Source organism: Cynoglossus semilaevis, chromosome 11 (genome assembly GCF_000523025.1).
Source record: "Cynoglossus semilaevis isolate Cse_v1.0 chromosome 11, Cse_v1.0, whole genome shotgun sequence".
Lineage (NCBI taxonomy): Eukaryota > Metazoa > Chordata > Actinopteri > Pleuronectiformes > Cynoglossidae > Cynoglossus > Cynoglossus semilaevis.
The window spans coordinates 9,049,230-9,068,685 of record NC_024317.1 but is presented as its reverse complement, the minus strand read 5'-3'; the positions used below and the strand labels follow the sequence as shown (position 1 = coordinate 9,068,685).

Below are 19,456 nucleotides of genomic sequence, written 5' to 3'. Positions count from 1 at the left end.
CTAACCGACTTACGTAGTGTTTTAAAATGTATCGTATTCATGACAAAAACATAGTTTTAAGTGATAGAAAAATGTTTGCGTCACTGTGGCCATTATAGGTGATAGAAACACTTTACTTTTAGTGCCGGACATCAAATAAGCCTCAGCCAGTTTTGAAATTGTCCACTTGTGCAGAGTATTCTGACGACAGGATACACACAATCTGCCATAGCATTTCAGCACCACACCGGAAGAAAATGTGTCAGCGGTAGAAGAGGGCATCATTAAAGTTCCTTTGTGTCAGAGTGGTTACTAAGGAACGTGTCTATGTGGCTCCTGTCAGTGTATGGGTAGAAGTTTCTGAAACACCATAAATGTCAGTATTTATTTGGAGCAGACAATTTATGGCAAACGCACACACACAAAAATAAACATACTTAGAATGACTGATAACCTTATTTTAACCTAACGTTACCCTGTGTTCTGAGCTTGTCTTCCTCATCAAACATAAGAAAACTTTATTCTATTGACAAGACTACTGACCGTTCAAAATTGTCCTTCTTATTCTGTAATTATTCATTATTTTGACATTTGGCTGCGATTTATTCAATTTTCAATTTCAACTTTTCAACTTTAGACAAATATTGAGGTATTTTATTTTAATTATTTTGTAAGACTACCACAACATTTGTGACTATACTGTATCTTTTTTATTTTGTTGTTTTTATTTTCGTAAAACCCCAAATCGCTAACAAGAATGTTATGTTTTCTCACCCAAAACAAAAACAAACAAACAAACAAAAAAAACATCTCACCACAATAATTTATCATAAAAGGAATCTAGTCCTTTGTAAAACCCCACAATGCACTAAGAAAAAAAACGACATGGTTGTTTCTTAACGTGACATTTTTGTCACTGACCTATCACATTGTGAGCTTACTGCCCTAATAAAATAGCCAGATTCCAGAGTAATATGTGTGTTTCTAGGAGAGTAGAGAAGAGTGCCTGAAGGAGGGAGGACAGTAAAAAGCTCAGTGATCAGGAGAGGACTTGATATAAAGGCTGACTGAGACAAGCTGACGCTCAGACTGGTGGAGCTCTGCTCATCTTAAAGCACACTTCTCCAAGACACTGAACAAGTCTCGCATATCACGTGAGTAGAATGTGGTGACTCCTTCAACTTCTCCCTCTCCTGGGCTTTTCTTCTTCTTTCTTCTTGCCTTTGTGTTGCCTGTGCCCTGCCTTGGTTTTCTAACATGTGTGAACAGAGCTGTCTTGCTGTTGTACATGTTAGCATGTTGACTCCAGCAACTTATCTCTCTTGTCGCTGGAGCCGTTTGTTTGTAACTTCCAAGCCTCCCCCAACATTTCCCCACCTCTCCCTCCCCTTCCCTATCTGTTATCTATTTGTCAGCCTCTCCCTTGCATAATGACATGGGTTTGCATGTCCTTGTAAACTCAGTTGTTTCGGACACACACACACACTCAACCTCATCATGCCAAATGCTGTGTTTGACCTATTTTGACTACTATATCTTTTTTCTCACTGCTAAAAAATGCCAGACTTCTTAAGGGAATCTGTCCCGATGTATAAACACCCTCTTCCTTGTACTTTTGTTTCAACTCACTGCTTTTTGACAGCCTGTTTTTATACAATATAGTATGTGAATATGTATCCAGGACAGAGCAGAATGAGCATGCGGCGGACATTGGCTGTTTGCGTGGTGCTGATGTGCCTGATGGTGCTGCTGGTTGAGAGGACAGATGGACACATCACTTTCCTCAGCCCAAAAGAGATGTTGACGTTTATGGTGAGCAGCTCTTGATTGAATCAGATTAGACTGAACCTGGTGTTAGGCCTTAAAGACTTAATGGACAAAATAAAAATGAGCTAGCATCTATTGACATCTGTTTCATTTTTTTGGTCAGTTTCTAACAAGTAAATGGAATAAATTGCATTACAGTCGTACAGTCCTTACACTTTTTTCTACTTCTCTTTAATGATAATGGCATATAATAAATCTATGGAGTGTTAACTTAGTTTCTCATAGAAAAGAGTTTTGTCAACTGGTCAATAGGTTTGATTTTGAAATATAAATATGCCATATCTGATTACGTATTATGTAAAGTAGATTATTTTATCTCGTTTAATTTGGCTGAATTTGTAGTTTGAATGTATACAGAAGTACACAGGTTAAACCCAACTGTGCATAAAATATTAAAAAAATAAAATATGTAATCTACAGTACACCTGTGATTTCTATTAAATCTGTAAATCGTCTTGAAGACCTGTTACTCCCCATTGTGCTTTCCTAATATGAACAGCAGGAAAAGGGAAGTAAAAAAGACATGGAGCCAAGGTCGGAGGATGGTCAGTTTGAAGAATTCACCGTCCAACAGCTTCCTGAGCCAGAACATGGAGGAAATGCAGTGAGTGAACTCCAGCACATTGTGTTTCTAACATCACACAGTGCAGTAACGTTTATGCTTCATTTTGGCACGTCTGTGTTCAGGAGAAAATGGTGGAAATCGCTGTGCGTCTTTCACCCAAACAGCTGGATCATGTAGTACCGGTGCTCCATAAAATTGTTGAGGATCATTAGGAAGGTAAACAAGAACATATTTGTCACTTATCAGTGTAAAGATACACTTTTCCTGAAAATGTCACACAGCCTTGAATGGTCTTATTATCGGTTTATTATCATGAGTCGGACTGCTGATATTCAAATGCTCCTTGGTTGACATTGTGTTCTCCCACTATCTTTCCTTGCAAGGAAACGGTGACCGTGACGACTCTGAAAGGATGATGCTGTGTAAAGTCTTCATAAAGAACTAAACGTTTGCAATTGTTTTATTGTATTTGAATAAATCAGTCAATAAATGTAATTAATAATATCATTTATTTGGTCAGTTGTAATTATTTTTTACTTTTTAAAATTGTCTTTTTGATTTTTACCCTTAATTGCTGTTATCAATATCGCCGGCATACAATGCATTAAAGCAAGGATGTCAAACATACGGCCCGTGGGCCAAAGTTGGCCCATTAGAGGGTCAATCTGGCCCGCTTGATGAATTTGCAAAGTATAAAAATGGACTTCATGTTCATAATATGTTTAGTAAAATTGTATTTCATTCAATATGAAGATTGTTAAATATACTTGTACTTATGTGCATGAAAACAAAGGTGAAAAGCATGGACTTGTTGTTATTCATAGGTAATTATGGTATGGTCTGGCCTAATTAGGCTAAATATGGCCACGAACCAAAATGCGTTTGACACCACTGCATAAAAGGAAAAAAAAGAGTAATGTAACAGAGCAATGCAGCTGCAGTACATGCATGGTTCCCTGAACAACCAGACGACCAGGCAGGTACTACAGTAACTATAGAGTAACTTTGTAGTTAAGTTAATAGAGTAATTTACAAAATTATTTTTCCATGACTTCAATCCAGCTTTAAAAACATCTACTCTGAACCCTAACCCTGTCTTCTACCTACAGCATACTTTACTAATTCTATTACAAAAATAAAAAGGAATGTCCACATGTTATTATCAAGCCGACATCTGCCTGATAATAGTTTCAGAGCTTTGATGTCAGTCTCTCACAGATCTCAAAGTCTTTTACTGCAAGGGCAGGGTCTCGTGCTAAAGGGGCGGGAAGAACCAGAGAACAGTCGCTGTCAAAGTACTTTCCAGTTATCCCCTCTGTGTCCTCTGCTACTGCACAGTAGATTGAGCTGACCGCACCCTCTTCTGGAGACTGTGAAGGAGACAAGAATGATGCACAGGAAATGTGACGTTAAAGACAAAAATTAAGAAAAACTAAAACGATATATAAAATAATGTCAGAATACTTCTTGCAGGACACCAGACAGAAACCAGGAACATGGCTAAAAAAGCAAACTCTGGCTTTAATGGATTCCAGATATGGGTGGGCTTAGGGTCTTGTGTAATCCTGTGACGCAGACATGTAGCTGCTATGAATCAGCTCCAGAAAAAGAAAAAGTATTTGAAGCACATACACAAACACAAACACACATGTCTGAGTCTCATGCTCATCAGAAGTTGTTTTCTGCTCTAGTGTCACAACAAAGCCTAACATAAAAAAACCCAAAAGCTTCATACTGAGGGTACAAATATGTTACCCAATACTCTACTACTGCAAACCTTTACTTTACCTTTGACCCTACATGCTGTTAACTGTTGTGCAACACACAAATACACTTTGGTAATACTTTTCGTTGATAGGAAATGGTTAAGCCTGGAAAAAATAAATTAAACAGACTTCAGTGCAGCGTGTTGCATATTTCATATTTGTCATTTTCCTTCCAAACTTTAAACATGCCGTACTCATTCAATCTAAGCTGCTACTGCTGGCAAAGTGTGGATAAGTACTTGTACTAGGATAAGTCGCATGGAATTGCTTCAAAGCTAAATGGTAATAAAATGCTGTTCTCTCTGGGCCATCATATATACTTACTTATTACTTACACCTGAAAAACCACCTCCTTTTACCGTGCTCCTTATATTTATACAACTTCCTATAGGTTTCTTGATGTTGAATCAGCTTGTGGTCTGCAAACAGGTTGCAGGTCACCATTTCACAGTTGCTGCTCCAGTCTATGTTTTACAGTGCTGCTATATTGATGACATTTTGGAGTAAAAGCATAGGAATAAAATGTCTGCCCTGTTTACTTAATGTGACTACAACAACAAATCAGAAAAGTATTGTCCTCAAATGTTTACTTCACCTACAGACACATTCTGAATAACATCTGTTTCAGGGTGAGGATCATTTTACTTGGGAAACGTGCTCAATTGTGTTTTCTGGAATGCTCACTGCTCATTACTACTTTTTTTCCCACTAGTTTTCACGCCTGCATTGATTTCACCTCATGAAAATGGACAAGGGAATTTGGATCTACTATAGACCGACCACAAAGCTGGTTTCAACATTAAGCTACTGATCTCACATCATTTTAAGTGTTTAATTTGTAGCCCAGCTCTGTATGCAAGCTGGACATGGTCCAGTTTGTTGTTATCATTTTTACAAGAGCTATTAAAAGGTTCTCCTCCTCAGGTGAAGTCTCCTCCACCTCCTTGACTTTGTTGTACAAATACTGTGACATCCTGGCAACAGATGCCATTTTGCCAAATTCATTCTGTTCTTTTGTGAACAGTGAACAAATAAAGCAGCAGTACATTATTTAAGTAATTATTTAAACTATTTAAATAATAATACAAAATACAACAATCGCAGGAAGAAACTATTAAATAAAATACAAGCTCACCTTGAAAAAGAAAAATCCGATGAGGTTGAAGAGAAAACGGACGGTTAACGAATAGTGTCGTAACACTTCTGTCAGGACAACACCAGGGTGGACAGAGTTGGCACAGACGCCTGGACACAAAAACACACATGACCTCGCATAACATTGTGAACCCAGTCAGAAAACAGATGCAAAAAGGAGATTAAAAAAACTACAGATAAAAAACTATATTTTAGGCTCCTGATTTACATCACGTCACGCTTGAAAATTGGGTTTCCAAAAACTGAAAAAAAACATCATTGTCTTTTTGCAAGTAGAGCATAGATAAGTATATAATCATGTTCTTAACAAGTAGATCTTTCAACATAATTTGTAGACAACCTTAGATTATTACTATTACCTTTGATTCACAATTTAGTAAAACTAGTAAAACTCATCAACATTTTTGTTTTGCCTACCAGTTCCCTGAAGCCGACGTGCCAGCTCGGTGGTGCAGATGACGTTATGCAGCTTTGTGTGATTGTAGACTGTATCCATGTGGTATTTCAGATTCTCCCCCCGAAAGTGAGAAAAGTCCACCTGACCTTTCTTATGATTGACTGAGCTGACAGTGACAATACGTGAAGGAGCCGAGTTCTTCAATAAATCTAGAAAAGAACGTAGACGTTGGACAATGAAGTAGGGCGTCTTTATACAGGAACAAAATAACATCCTTGTCACACGTAACAGAAAACAAAAACCAAAAAGACGTCCTTATCCGTACCCAGCAGCAGGTTGGTGAGCAGGAAAGGCCCCAAATGGTTGGTGGCAAATGAAATTTCCAATCCATCTTTGGTTATTTCCCTGGGTAAACCTGGATGTTAAGTTAAACACACACACACACACACACCATTAATATAACAAAAAATGTTGACTTTTCTAACTCAAATTGGGGATGGTGTTTTTTGGGTCATATGCATCTTTGTTATTTTCAACATCTCCATGAGCATGTCATTCTAGTTTTGCCACATAGGACCACAAGATATAATTATAGTTTACTTAATTAACTTTAACTACTTTAATTATCCTACGAATACTTTTTGACCCAATCTGCATCATTTAATCTTCATAAAAAAAAGGGAGAGTCCTTAAACACATCTCCTGTTATTCATTTTCTATTGTTCTTTGAAACCATTCATTTCATTGCTCTTCTAGTACTGTTCTAACATTTTGACACATCTCTCTCACTTTTTGGCATTTACCAATATGTTTTTAGGCAATTTCAGAAAGTGATCAATATGCAAATCGTGTCTTGACATATTGCTAAATAAAACTTCTTACCTTACTGAATAATTCACTAAATGAACAGCTGTGGCGCTACAAAGCTTTTATAGCAAAATAGATAATCAGATAATGTTCAAATAAGATACCATCACAATCTGGTACAGTATGTGAGTGCACAGGTCACCTGATGCACCAGCATTGTTGACAAGAATGTGGAGTGCTTTTTCTTCAGCAAGAATCCTGTCGGCAAATTCCCTGACAGAGTCCAGAGAGGACACATCTACTAAACGCAGGTGGACATTAGAGTTTCCTGTTGTCTCCCTGATTTCCTTCAGTGCTGCTGAGCCCCGGGCCTCGCTGCGACAGGCAAGGATAACACGTGCTCCACGTCGGGCGAAGTCCATGGCAATGAACTTTCCTATGCCTAGCAGAGTGGAGTAAAGCAGCAAAATGTATGAACATCCCTACAATGACAGTGACAGTACTGTTTAAAGTCATCAATCTGCTGCTGTGTGTGTAAAGTAGGCTGCAAATGGCGAAGCAGTGAAAAAATGACGTACACAGTACAAAGGATGCACTTCAGTGTTTTCATTTAAATATTGATAAGGCATTCAAAATGAACTATAAATGCTATCTATCGAGAATTTATATGTAAAAGTAAATAAAATATGACTTCATCAGATGCATGAAACAATAAGACTGCAAACAATTTTTTTTCACTTCCAATTATTTCTTCAGTATTATTAAGGTATTACTTAAGTCTCAAGTCTCAAGCACCATAGCAAGACTGGTGTTGTTTTATCGTTTTTTCTTCTTTTACAGAAATACTGTGACGCTATACTATATTACAATAGATAGTATCTTTAAAATTTTACGCAGTAAATTCCTTAATNGGAGAAAACATTTTCCAACCTGGGAGACAACATTTAAAATTGCATCGGAAATTTCGTATGATTTTCTACTAATAATACATAGTTAGAAAAGGCACTGGAAATGTCGCGTATTTTTCGATCCCATCACTCTGTTTTCAGCTTACGGCTTGTAATGGTTTTGTTACTAAACGAGTGTCTACACAGCTTGAAGTAAAGTAAACTGGAGTTTAAGTTTTAGTAAACTGTACTGTTCCTACGAAAAGAGGAACGTGTTTGCAGCAAACTACGGTGGTTTCGTTTCTATTGCATTTATTACCTGTATTGGCTCCTGTCACTATTGCTGTTTTCCCTTTCAGCGTCACTTCACAGGCTCGTGGATCCCATTTCGCTCTGCGCTGCAGGCGCACGACCAGCGCCAGCAGCACCGTGGAAATTGCCCACACGGGATGACACAATAAATCCATCAAAATCATTGTCTTACCGGAGCCCAACGACTGCCACAGTGAACCAAAAGAAAAAAGTCGTCCAGCCACGGTTACACCACGAACAGTAGGTGTGACCACAGAAAACCTTTACTCTACTATCAGTACACGCAGCTGTGGGAGGAAAGTACTGTCACCCTCCTTCCATGGTAAGGAGGGTGAGAGTTGAACAAATTTATCTGGCATCCGTCCACCTGGTACTAATTCAGACATCATTATCATTTCCCTAAGAAGAGCAACTGAGTTAAACTGCTTCAAATTAAAAAGATAAAAATTGATATATATATATATATATATAAACATAAAAACACTTTAACATAGGGTTTTTTGTCAGTTAGCTAAGTGGATATACTACTACTAGTAGTAGTCCTTAGAAATGTAAAGGTGGCCCAGCAGGATTGACCCCCGTGCTTGGTCATATGCTGAATGCATGCACTAATGGTCATGCATGTTTTTTATAACACTACACAAAAACTGGGCAAACTTGAACTCCGGTTATACAGCTAAGCCGTATGCCTTAGATTAAGAAGGGTAACTAGATTAGCCCGTCATTTACCATGCAGCATTGGAGCAGAATATTTGCCTTACATTAGGATGGTCATTGTAAGTAAATTGAGTTTGCACATTCTTCCATGAAACCAGTCTACTCTGGTACTTGTTTACTCTAAACTGACTGTAGGTATAAGTGTGTTTTGGTCAGCCGTTACCCAAAGAGGGGCCTTAAACAACATTTTTAGTTAATGAAAAAAAAATCTAATATATCTAAATAAATCTAATAAATCTAATATATAAATGTTTTATTCAGTCACGAATCATGTTTTATAAATTAACTGGACATTTTTAAGCTGAAAAAAAAAAAAAAAAAACTTCTACCAAACTACTGAGGTTATGTTAAAGCATTTAGACTAATCAGCATATTCATGGCAGAGCAGGGCAGTTACATTTTCAAAACCCTTCCTCCTATTGGTGGTGTATCCCACAGAGCGCAAAACCATTGGTGGATGTGTGTGAGTGTGTGGAGCTGGGGGTGGGGACAAAGTTCTAAACTGTGGACAAAGCCCGATGGGTACGTGTGACAGTGGGTGAGAGGAAAAGAGGGAGAGAGACACAAACAGAAAGAAAAGTACAAGGAGGACACGGCAGAAGCACACTTTCTGGTGGACTACTACAAACAATGAAGGAACTTTATAAATAAGAAACAGAGTAACAAACAGGCCAAAGTAGAGAAGCAGAAGAAATGAAGGACTTGGCAGAAGCGGGGGTCTCTCTGCGCAAAGGGGGCAAAGTTACTCGCCCCAAAGTTTGGATAAAGAGTGAGCTTGTTCGTGTGGGACTTGCTGAATGCCTTTGCACATATGTCATGATGGTAAGAAAGAGTTCATTAAAAGTGTGTGTGGAGTGATATTTGTTTAGAAACCATTTGATTGAGTCCTGTCCTTCTGTGTGAGACTCTGTGGGGACCGTTATGTCTTACAAAGTCACACTCTTGACCCTGATGACATCCGGTGGCAAACCAACAACAAAGCACACTCGGTAGTCACATGGTGGGGGTCTGTGAGTGGGGATTGGTGGGTTTGAGTGGGTGAACTAGGAAATCAAAAACAGAGGCCTGGTCAGGTCACGGACCACATGGCAAGTCGCATGTATCTGTTAACTAGTACAATGAACTTATACTTAGACCACACATAAAACACACACATACACACAGTGTTCACACATTTACATTGACCTACTTTCTTGTGGTTTTCTTCTGCTATTGTATAAAAAATAATTTTGTTTACACAAAATACATTACATTTCTTTTTTTCTTCCGTGTATTTTGTGTACACACATTAGCCTACTAATCTACTTACAGCCTTAATGTTTGCTGAGTTAGCGCATGACTTTTGATCTGAATATGTAACCACTTCCTATTTACCAGCAGCAGTTTTTGCACTTCTTTTTCCTGCTTTTTACTTTCACTCAAATTTAAACAAAGAAAATACATTTAATTATCTTTGTAAATTAATTAATTGTATATTTGTTACCATTTCATGTGTCTTATTTTATCTCTCTGTCTGTGAGTCTTTTTCTGCTGTTTTAATTAGCATTAGAGACATTGCCTTACAACATAACCTTATTGTTTCTCTGGAACCAGGCGTTTGGCCTGGGGTCTGTAGCCCAGGTGGTGACAGGGCAGGGAGCCTTTGGACAGTACCTCAGCATCAACCTGGGTTTTGCACTGGGAGTTGCTATGGGCATCCATGTTGGAGGAAACGTTTCAGGTACAGGACTTAAACTTTGTGAACTCTGCCTAAGAAACAGTCAGTGTCCTGTATTTATTATGCTTTCTTATTCCACTAGGGGCACACATGAACGCTGCAGTATCATTCACCATGTGCACTTTTGGTCGCCTTGCATGGAAGATGTTACCTGTATATTTATTTGCACAGCTTGTGGGTTCCTTCGTGGCAGCTGGGACCATTTATGCTGTTTACTACGGTAAGGAATTCACCAACAGTTTCTCTTCTGGGCTTTTCCTCAGATATATTGTCCACCTCTGTCCCAACTTTAACTTCATCAGTTATTGTTTCCATTTTTATTATTATTATTTTTAACTTTGTGTTTGGTATGTTTTAGTTATAATGCCACAAATCATTTAGTTCTTTTGTCTTTGAAAAAGCCCCATCTTACTGATTAATTATAAAAAAAGTAAAAAAAACAAAACAAAACATCATCTAATATATTTTGTTTCCATATATGCAGAAGCCATACATGATTACTGTGGAGGAAACCTGACAGTAACTGGCGACAGAGCCACTGCTGGTATCTTTGCCACCTATCCTGCACCATATCTGTCCCTAATGGCTGGATTCATTGACCAGGTAGCCTGAAAAAGACTGAAAGGACAGCAACAAATCACAACGCATGCCGTACTATTCTGTATGGTTTCACGCCTGTGTTCTCCAGGTTTTTGGCACTGCCATGCTGCTGTTGGGCCTGATGGCTCTGTCAGACCAGAGGAACAAACCGGCCGCTGCAGGCAGTGAGCCTGCTGCTGTGGGACTCCTGGTGCTACTTATTGGTATTTCCTTGGGCAGCAACAGCGGCTATGCAATAAACCCCAACAGAGACATTGGACCGAGGGTCTTTACTGCAATAGCAGGCTGGGGAGCTGATGTGTTTAGGTAAATGAATGATGAATTGTGTCATCATAAAGAGAGAGGTCCGCTGTATATGCACAACAACGTCAATTCAGGTCAAGTAGTGCTTAAAACCTCTGTTAATGATTAAATATTCCCTCCAGTTTTTCACCAAACATGTACTTTGTTTACTGCCACTCTGGTAAAAAAAACAAAAACAAAAAAACCCCAAAATAACAGTAATTATTTATAGAAAAAATTACCTCTTTTCTTAAATTTACCATCTAATTGTTCTTCATCCATCTAGGGCTGGACGTGGTTGGTGGTGGGTACCCCTGATTGCTCCCCCTATTGGAGGAGTATTGGGTGCAGGGCTCTACAAGGCCTTAGTGGAATTGCACCATCCACCACTGCCTCTGCCTCTTGGTGAGGGCTTATTTGAGGAGGACGTTGTCCAAGAGGAAAATCCTAAAAACAACTTTGCAGACGCGTGTGTGTGAGGAACAGCATCTGTGTTCTGCTGAAGTATTCATGCATGGAGTATAAGGAAAACTGAAGACCAAAATAAAGGAGGAGACTTACGGTAGGTGGGGGCCCCAACCTTTTTAGTTTAAAGGACAATTTTGCCAGTACCAGCCGGTTCTGTGGACATTCACACTGTTCATTGTTAAGAATCAGTAAAAAAAAGTAAAACATTTTTTAGGCTTTATTCTGTTAGTATTGGAGTCTGAAAGATGTATTATTTTGAAGGAAGTAAACACAAATGACCAAGTTCTCCTTAAATTAAGGGAAGTATTAATTAATTTACTGTGACCCGGTACCAAGTGATTAGGGACCCCTGACATGGTGATAATTTTTAGCCTACATGACTGGATTTACTACATTAACAATTAATTATGACAACCAGTGGAGGTCAGAGGAGGTCGATAAGTAAAGAAGGTATGTAAAGAAAAGACAAAGCCAAATTCTTGCACTTCAATTAATTTGTTTTTAATTTTATAATAAAAATGAAATTGTGTCTTTAGTGGCTAGGGCATGTCTGGACATAATATGAAATTAATATATATAAAAATAAAATAAAAAAGCAATAAATAAATAAATAAATCATTACCGCCAGTACACGGAATCACTTTGCCAAAAAAATAAAAATAAAAAATAAAAAAATTATGTAGTAAACTGCAAGTCAAAATGTTCAATATTTGCTCAGACTAGATCTAGATTGTGTCAGAATGTGGCTCACTGTTAAAACAAGATGTAGCTGTGATATATTAACTGACTAATGTGAAACTGCCTGCAGATTAGAACCACCTTTACCATCCAACAGAATTGTTATAAGTCCATTTGACAGTCACTCAGAGATGAAGGGATTTTTAATTTTCTGGTGAAATTACACAGTACTGTATGGGGCATTCAAAATATTTACAACATCAGTGATAATAACTACCATTATACAATGATGTATTGCACTTATTGGGTAAATATTTGTCATTTAAAGATTCAGTGCTAATACAATTGACAACATGTCGGTTTAACGTGTTAAATATTTCAGCTGCATGTGATAATTTTTTAAAGCTCTGCTTCGAGTTGTTTTTACCAGGAGGTGTCACCCTAATGCTAAATGAGGTGGCAAATAATCAATATGTTACTCAAGTGCTTTGAACTGCTGCGAAAAGCCTCATTTAACAGAATGAAAAACAAAATGGAAAAAAAAAACAACCTCCAAAAACCTCAATATACATTAAATGTGCCTCCAACTGTTGGAGACATTTTTTTTCTCAGAATCACTGCTGCTCAAACATGGTTTTTTATCTTTGTGGGGACTTTTCAACGCTTTGCCCCAATCGGTCTTACCGTACATCCCTGGCTCTTTGCAGTATTTCCTGAGTTGCACTGTGTGGACTGCTTCTTTTTGGGAGCTGGTGCCTTTGTTTTGCCTTTAAAGGCCTTGGTAGGGTCCAGTTTATTAAAATAGGGTTCTCCTGCAGAATCAGCCAGGCTTGTTTCACTCCTGAAGGTCAATGGCTGATATAGGGACGCCCACTGCTGCACAGGAGAAAAGCAAATTGACCCTTTGAAAAATATTTTAACAACCACAGTTTAAAGCATAAAAAACAACACAGGAAAACTGCAAAGGTCTAATTACTATCTGAATTTTAATCACAAACCATTGTATTTACAATTTACTTTCTTGTTTTCAGTGCATAGGGATTGAAAGATGATGAATCTGCAATAGCTGTGCTTCAGAAGATAAATGCATTATGTCAGTTTTATAAACTTGTTTACAAAAATAAATACGATGATATGAAAGTATACTGCAAATGGAAAGTACAAAATAAAGTGTCTTTTTTATACCTGCAGTGACTGCAAGTTGGGATTTCACTGTCAAGTATTTGAGGACTAGACATCATTTTTTATTAGGGAAAATTAAAGCATACAATTAAATGTTTGCAGAAGCTCTTTATCCACAGCACAATGCCTATAATGCTAAAAACAAATTACTCTGCACTGTATTAATAGTTGAATTAAAAACTATATGACATACATTTTTGCTGCTTTATGTTTAGTTGCTGAACTTTTTTAAAGATATTACAAATGCTTTGTATAACAGTGATGTTCTTTAAGAAGCACAAAATGTCAGACTTGTTTTTTTTTTTGCATACATAAATAAAAGACCCTTCCTTTACACACACTTTCAAATCTCACAACTAAGTCTGTATCATGGGAGCCTCTGTCAAGGAAATTCCACTGTTAAACCTTGGCTAGTGTTTGTATATTTACTTGATTATGTTAAAATGTTGTATGACCAGATTCTTCTCTGTGGTGCTGTGCACGTGGGATGTTGGGTGTAGCACAAGTATCTATTCAAACAGATACTCATCTTAAGATCCGAGTGATTTCTATGTATTAATATTTGTTTCTGTGTCTGTGTTCATGCAGGTTAACTAGCTATTATAGATGGTTAGGTTTTATTATACCTTGGCCTGGGGACTGGGGCCATATGGGGTGAAGTTATACTGCCACTCAGGTAGACCCAGATGTGTTATCATCAGTCGGTAGTAAGAGGTGAAGGTTTGTGTCAAAAAATGCCAGCACAGGGATCGGTCCAGGAACCAGATTTCACTCTGCTGAGCCACTACACCTGCAGCAACAAAAGAAAAAAATATGTATCAAACTATTTAATTAATTAACTAATTATTTTATATATATATATATATATATATATATATAAAATTGTGTAAATAAGTCATTTATGGCAAGGGAAGATTAATTCAAATTTGGTTTACAAACCTGGGGTGCAGTTTTTGTAGACCAAGCACACCTTGCCATTCCCACTGCAAGAATCCAGTTCAAAGATTCTGCTCCGGGAATCAAAATGTGGAGCAGCAGGAGCTGTCTCCGAGCCTGCCACAGTGAATCAATGAATGCTGAGTAATCATTTTCATTGCAATTCATTTTAATACGTAAGACTTCTCCCTTCACAAATCAGCAAACACAAACACACATAACTGCAAATGACACACTGTAATTTGTGCATTATAATTGCAGGAGAAAAATTAATGTTACCACTTTGTGCACTGTCTTCGTCCCACTCCAAGTCAGCCAGAGATGGTGCGTTAGGCAGAGAGAAAAGAGATACTGGTTGCAGGAGTGGACACAGCCTGGCCACACTGTGCACTACCATGCATCCAAGGGGAACGCACTCATCTGAATGGTGTGCACACACGCATAGAGAGAGAAAGAAAAAAAAAGAAGCAATGACACATTTGTGTCTGATCAACATTAGATGTAGATTGCATTGCTTAGGCCTGCAACAGAATCCCAAAAATTTGCAGGAGGTTAAAAGGGTATGATAAATAATTCTTTAGAAGAATCTTCAATATTCATCTCATAGTTTTTTAAAAACGGCTTTAAAATAGAATAATAAGTAACCTTGAAATAAAATATTAGAAAATAAAATATCAACCACTGCTATCATTTCCTTGTTCAAAATGTTTTAGAGTATGTTGTTGGTTTTAGAGTTATTTACTGTATACGATTGGTCACAGAGAACTGAGATATAATAACGTGACTTACTATCAAGTTTAACGTTCCAGGTCAGAGTAAAACCATCCGTTGTCTGATAGAAATCTCTCAGGTCTTCTGGTAAAATGCAAGTGTTTTTCTTATGGAGAAATACATACGTTTAAGTGCGACATAATGTGCAGACCAGATTCACATTTACTGCAACGTGTGTTTATTTTCCACCTGTTCCCATGATAGCAGGCTCCTCTTGTCTGCAGGCTCTCTCTCTGCGACGCGGACATCGATCACACCTGGCATGTTTTCTGGTAAAACACAAACGAATGAATGAATGAAATTCATTAGATTCCATTCTAAGCTAGCAACACAGTTCACCGAGGTTAAAACGCCACAGTGAGCACTAACCAAGTATTCTCGTGATGCCGAGTGTTAGTCTCTCAGCGACACATTTGAACGCGGAGCTCTCCTTTACTGCTTCCATTATAAACTATATAACAGTATTTTTTTTTTTTCAAAAGATGTAAGCATCAGATGTAAACAGCCCCCTTTTTCCTCGCATCATCTATATCAGCTGATATAAACTAATTTCCACGCGACCCGCCTCTACCTTATTTTGATTGGTGTAGAATAACAGTTCCTGCTAGTTTAAACCAATCACCAAATACATTGTCAACCACTACTACTTCTAGCCAGTCATATGCGCGTGAAAGTAGGACGTTCTGTTATACGAACTGACATGAGGGGAGATTGATAGTTGTTTCAACTAATAGAAATGCTCGTTATCAGCGAATAACCAATCGACTTCAGGCCCTTGAGAGGGGCGGAGTTGTCTTCCCTTGACAACGCGCTTAGTTCCCGGGGAGTGGTGGCGGTCGATTCAACATGGCGGCGAAGAAAACAAAAAGTGGAAGTTCTGGAATATTTTGGGTTAATGGAGGTATGTATACGTCGTCAATACTTTACAGTGCCTAAATTTTTACACTGCATAAACAACTCAACTTGTCACCATTTAAGGTTAATCAAATGCAGATATCTTTTCAAATGCTGTTTTGTTGTCATTTTGTGGAAGCGGAAGCTAGTTTGTAACTTCGTTACTATTGTTATATCTTTGCAGTGATGTCCAGTCTTGTACATTAATAGGTGTAAATACACCGTGGAATTAATTAGTTGACTTTTGATTACCTTAAGTTGGAGTTTATGAGCTGTGTTAACGTGTAATGTTGGAGGCGAGTACATCAAATAAGTCATTAAGAATACTGTGTTCAAAACGGCTGTTTTTTTATTATTGTGAAATGTGAATTCAAATTTTCTCTTTACATTTTACAAAATTTAGTGGCAGAAAGGATATACAATCGAGTTTGCTTTGTACAGTAGGCATACACATTTCTTACATTTGTAATTAAAGTTGGCTATTGCCTACTTCTGATAATTTCTATACAATGTAATTAAATTAATAGTAATTGAAATAAAATCAATATAATTAACATACAGCATTTTCTTTGTTTCTTTTGTCAGATGAGGAGCAGCCATTTGTCTTTGTTCCTGGTGGGTCCCTTAGATCTTTTCAACTTATTTGAAAATATTCTTTGTACATTACTACATGGACTTTCTTCTTCTGTTCTCTCACTTGTTATCAGGAGTGAATGGAGAGGTGTTTAGCCACATCCCCGTCAGCCTGGAATCAGACAGCACTTTCACAGTCAGTAACAGAGGTGCCAAAATTCAAGGTGCAGCAGGACATAGGTCTGACTGTAAGAAGGAGTCTGCTTCAAAGAAGGGAGGCAAAAAACAGGGTCATACACAGAGTAATGGTGCTGGGTTCTACACAAAGGAAAACCTGTCAGTCCACCAAAGGGCTGCTCTGTTACCAGAGAACAGTCCTTCTCTTGTCACTTTTTTACCACAAGCACAGGTAACTCAAATGTTTTCCTCCTACAGAGTTGCATTATGTCCACATTTGTGTTTATGGAAGAGGGCAAGCACATTCTCAATATTTTGTTTCTATTAACAGGTAATTTCTGACACAAGTGTCAAAAGCCAAATATCTTTGAAAGACCTCTGCTCCGAAGATAAGCGCCGAATTGCAAACCTAATTGAAGAGCTAGCCAGGTAGGGCTGCAATCATCCACCTCTTCCTTAATTAATCAACAGAAGTGTCTAATCATATCTTTGGATGTTTTACCCTTTTGTTTTCATAAATCAGTTATGGTGACTTTTACAAAAAAGTAAAAAAAAAATATGAAAGTGAAAACATTTCTACAAAGTCAATGAAACAGAAAAATATAGAGAGAAAAAGTTTGTATAATGATTCACCCTCTTCAGTATTTAGTAGATGCCCCTTTGCCTGAAGCTTGTAACTCCAGAGTAGTTATAAAGCTCTTGGTAGCTTCTCTCAATAGACTCCTAGGCTCCTGTCACTCAGTTCAGATAGTTCTTACATTTCTTGATGATTGTTGTCACTGAAATCCAGGGGATGTTCAATGCCTTGGAATTTTGTTTAATCCATCCTCTGACTCACATTTTTCAACAACCTTTTCTGTGGGTTTCTTGGAGTGTTCTTCTGTCTTCATGGTGTAATGGTAGCAAAGAATACTGATGAACCAGTCTCTGGGTCTCAGAATACAGGTGTTTTATATCTCAATTATTTGAGACACACCCACACTACTCAGGTGATCCTCATTTCACTAATAGTGAGACTGGCACCAGTTGAATGTATCTCTATTGACATTACTTTGTAGAATTCTGTTTTCACTCTGACATTAAAGAGTTTTTTCCAATACGTTTTTCTGTGAAAAAAGCCAATTTTCTTTTTACCATGATTGTTTTATGAAAGCAGTAAAAAGGTGAAACATCAACAGGGGTGAATAAGTATGATAGGCACTATATGTGTGAATTGTGGTGGGTTATTTTCTCCTCTTTGGTAGTTTACTACTCATCTATGGTTTCCCTTATATCTTGTTTCTAGAGTCAGCGAGGAGAAGGAAAAATCAGTGAAGCGTTTGAAATATGAACAGGAAAACTTTGAATGCAAGATCCAGCAGCTGGAGCAGCAGAATGTGATAATAATGAACGAGAGGGAAAGTATCCTTTCAGAAATAAGTAAAATAGAAAAAACCTACACTGAATTATCCAGTGTGAGGTGAGTTGGTGTATTGGTCTGGGTGTCTTTTATCTAATGATAGAATCTCAAATGTTGTTCATAAAATCAGAAATCAAGACTGATCTAATCCACATGGGGATATTCTTTTTCCCCTGTGTGTTTTTTCTTATTAAAAAAAAAACAACTTTATTGATCTCACACTGGGGAAATGTTTTATTAATAGCAGATCTACTAGAGGCACCAAGTAGATGGTTACTCTGGGGCTTGAACCCTGGACCTTCTGCATGTAAGGCAGATGTGCTAACCGCTACACTACAGCGTAGTTAATTGTAACCTACTTACTGTAATCATGGCTTGTGTCATCATTAGCACTGGACTTGTTGTTGATCAACCACAATCACAAAATAACACATTAGACTGTTGTCACCCATGCAAATTAGTTCACATAGTTATTTTCATAAAGTTCTAAAAATGTTATTTTGCATGGTTTGTGGTCGTTGTCAAATGTGCTTTTCAAATGTAAAGTCTGTAGGGGGCAGTGTTGCTTCAGTTAAGGTTACAGGATGAGACTGGAAATATACAGAAGGGCTTTATGCTGTTGAAGATGTTTTTTTGCTAATGCTTGTAGCACATGTACTGTTGTGTACACGGTACCAAAAACATCTATATTTTCTAAACTAAAATAATTTAGCATAAAGTGATTGAAAATACACCTATGTAACTTGTGCCAAATCTTATTAGCTCATTGTTTTCATTTCTAATTGTTATTGCTTATAGTTCATTTCAGTATATTGTATCGGTTCATTTTTATTAAATGAGATAAGATGTGTCATCAGGGGTTATCACAGTGGAAAGATTTCTGATGCCACTCTCCCCTTGTTTTTACCAGGGTTAGGAGATGAGGCAGTAAATGAATTTGAACCAGACCTACTGGCGTGAATCCCACTACAGCAAGTACCATTACCCAACATAACATCAGCACTGTAGTCATAGTCATATTATGTTGTTAATTGCACCCTGAACTCCGCTTACTGTCTCATAACAATTCAGCCCGGGTCATATTGTATCATGGCCAGCAGTCAATTTAGTTTGAAAACAAATTTAATATGAAAACTAATTGACCTGGCTGTTAAATTGCATGACTGGCTCTGGTGGTGGTGAAAATTAGGAAAGCATAACTCAATTAAAGGCACTTTGGCTCAGAGACCTGGCATTTACACCAAACTTCTAAACTCTATTAAAAAGTATTTGAGAGGACAGAGTGTTAGGATCCACATACCTCTGGGGGGAGATGTGGTCTTTTTACGTGCGTGCAAGAGTCATGGACGGCTGTTCTCAGGCAAAAA

At 37.8% G+C, this 19,456-nt stretch overlaps 4 protein-coding genes across 5 annotated transcripts in view; 2 read left to right on the top strand and 2 right to left on the bottom strand.

Annotated features, from left to right (window-relative positions):
* Window positions 1-2,863: 2,863 nt before the first annotated feature.
* On the bottom strand, window positions 2,864-7,962 carry LOC103386237 (retinol dehydrogenase 12). The gene is made up of 6 exons (XM_008320412.3): window positions 7,703-7,962; window positions 6,699-6,938; window positions 6,015-6,104; window positions 5,710-5,898; window positions 5,273-5,382; window positions 2,864-3,741 (listed from the first exon to the last, which is right to left on the bottom strand). Exons 1-6 carry the CDS (start codon window positions 7,857-7,859, stop codon window positions 3,562-3,564), a joined length of 966 nt encoding a protein of 321 aa, XP_008318634.1. The 5' UTR covers window positions 7,860-7,962; the 3' UTR covers window positions 2,864-3,561.
* Window positions 7,963-8,916: 954 nt separating this feature from the next.
* aqp7 (aquaporin 7) lies at window positions 8,917-13,798 on the top strand. The gene is made up of 6 exons (XM_008320415.3): window positions 8,917-9,234; window positions 10,006-10,132; window positions 10,212-10,349; window positions 10,614-10,732; window positions 10,818-11,035; window positions 11,298-13,798. The coding sequence occupies exons 1-6, from the start codon at window positions 9,106-9,108 to the stop codon at window positions 11,488-11,490; spliced, it is 924 nt and encodes a 307-aa protein (XP_008318637.1). The 5' UTR covers window positions 8,917-9,105; the 3' UTR covers window positions 11,491-13,798.
* Window positions 12,815-15,637, bottom strand: tpgs2 (tubulin polyglutamylase complex subunit 2). Its single transcript, XM_008320413.3, has 7 exons — window positions 15,416-15,637; window positions 15,236-15,315; window positions 15,065-15,152; window positions 14,555-14,695; window positions 14,279-14,392; window positions 13,966-14,129; window positions 12,815-13,033 (listed from the first exon to the last, which is right to left on the bottom strand). The coding sequence occupies exons 1-7, from the start codon at window positions 15,489-15,491 to the stop codon at window positions 12,815-12,817; spliced, it is 882 nt and encodes a 293-aa protein (XP_008318635.1). The 5' UTR covers window positions 15,492-15,637.
* Window positions 15,638-15,754: 117 nt separating this feature from the next.
* kiaa1328 (KIAA1328 ortholog) overlaps window positions 15,755-19,456 on the top strand; it is a 12,037-nt gene continuing 8,335 nt past the window's right edge. Inside the window, exons 1-5 of one of the 2 annotated variants that reach the window (XM_017036617.2) lie at window positions 15,755-15,947; window positions 16,526-16,555; window positions 16,648-16,922; window positions 17,022-17,119; window positions 17,976-18,091. In XM_017036617.2, coding sequence (XP_016892106.1) covers window positions 15,893-15,947; window positions 16,526-16,555; window positions 16,648-16,922; window positions 17,022-17,119; window positions 17,976-18,091 — 574 coding nt within the window. In that variant the 5' untranslated portion in view covers window positions 15,755-15,892. The remainder of the gene's footprint in view (window positions 15,948-16,525; window positions 16,556-16,647; window positions 16,923-17,021; window positions 17,120-17,975; window positions 18,092-19,456) is intronic. The other variant, XM_008320416.3, reaches the window with a different exon arrangement.

Bases quoted from the DNA above. Each gene is read 5' to 3' on its own strand.
- tpgs2 (XM_008320413.3), bottom strand. From the start codon at position 15,491: ATGGAAGCAGTAAAGGAGAGCTCCGCGTTCAAATGTGTCGCTGAGAGA. The intron at 15,316-15,415 runs GTTAGTGCTCAC...GTGTTTTACCAG, and splicing joins CGGCATCACGAGAATACTTG to AAAACATGCCAGGTGTGATC. The intron at 15,153-15,235 runs GTGGAAAATAAA...TTTCTCCATAAG, and splicing joins GCCTGCTATCATGGGAACAG to AAAAACACTTGCATTTTACC.
- LOC103386237 (XM_008320412.3), bottom strand. From the start codon at position 7,859: ATGATTTTGATGGATTTATTGTGTCATCCCGTGTGGGCAATTTCCACG. The intron at 6,939-7,702 runs GTAATAAATGCA...CCACTCTGCTAG, and splicing joins AGTGACAGGAGCCAATACAG to GCATAGGAAAGTTCATTGCC. The intron at 5,383-5,709 runs GTAGGCAAAACA...TTTTGTGTCCAG, and splicing joins ACGTCGGCTTCAGGGAACTG to GCGTCTGTGCCAACTCTGTC.
- aqp7 (XM_008320415.3), top strand. From the start codon at position 9,106: ATGAAGGACTTGGCAGAAGCGGGGGTCTCTCTGCGCAAAGGGGGCAAA. The intron at 9,235-10,005 runs GTAAGAAAGAGT...CTCTGGAACCAG, and splicing joins TTTGCACATATGTCATGATG to GCGTTTGGCCTGGGGTCTGT. The intron at 11,036-11,297 runs GTAAATGAATGA...TCATCCATCTAG, and splicing joins TGGGGAGCTGATGTGTTTAG to GGCTGGACGTGGTTGGTGGT.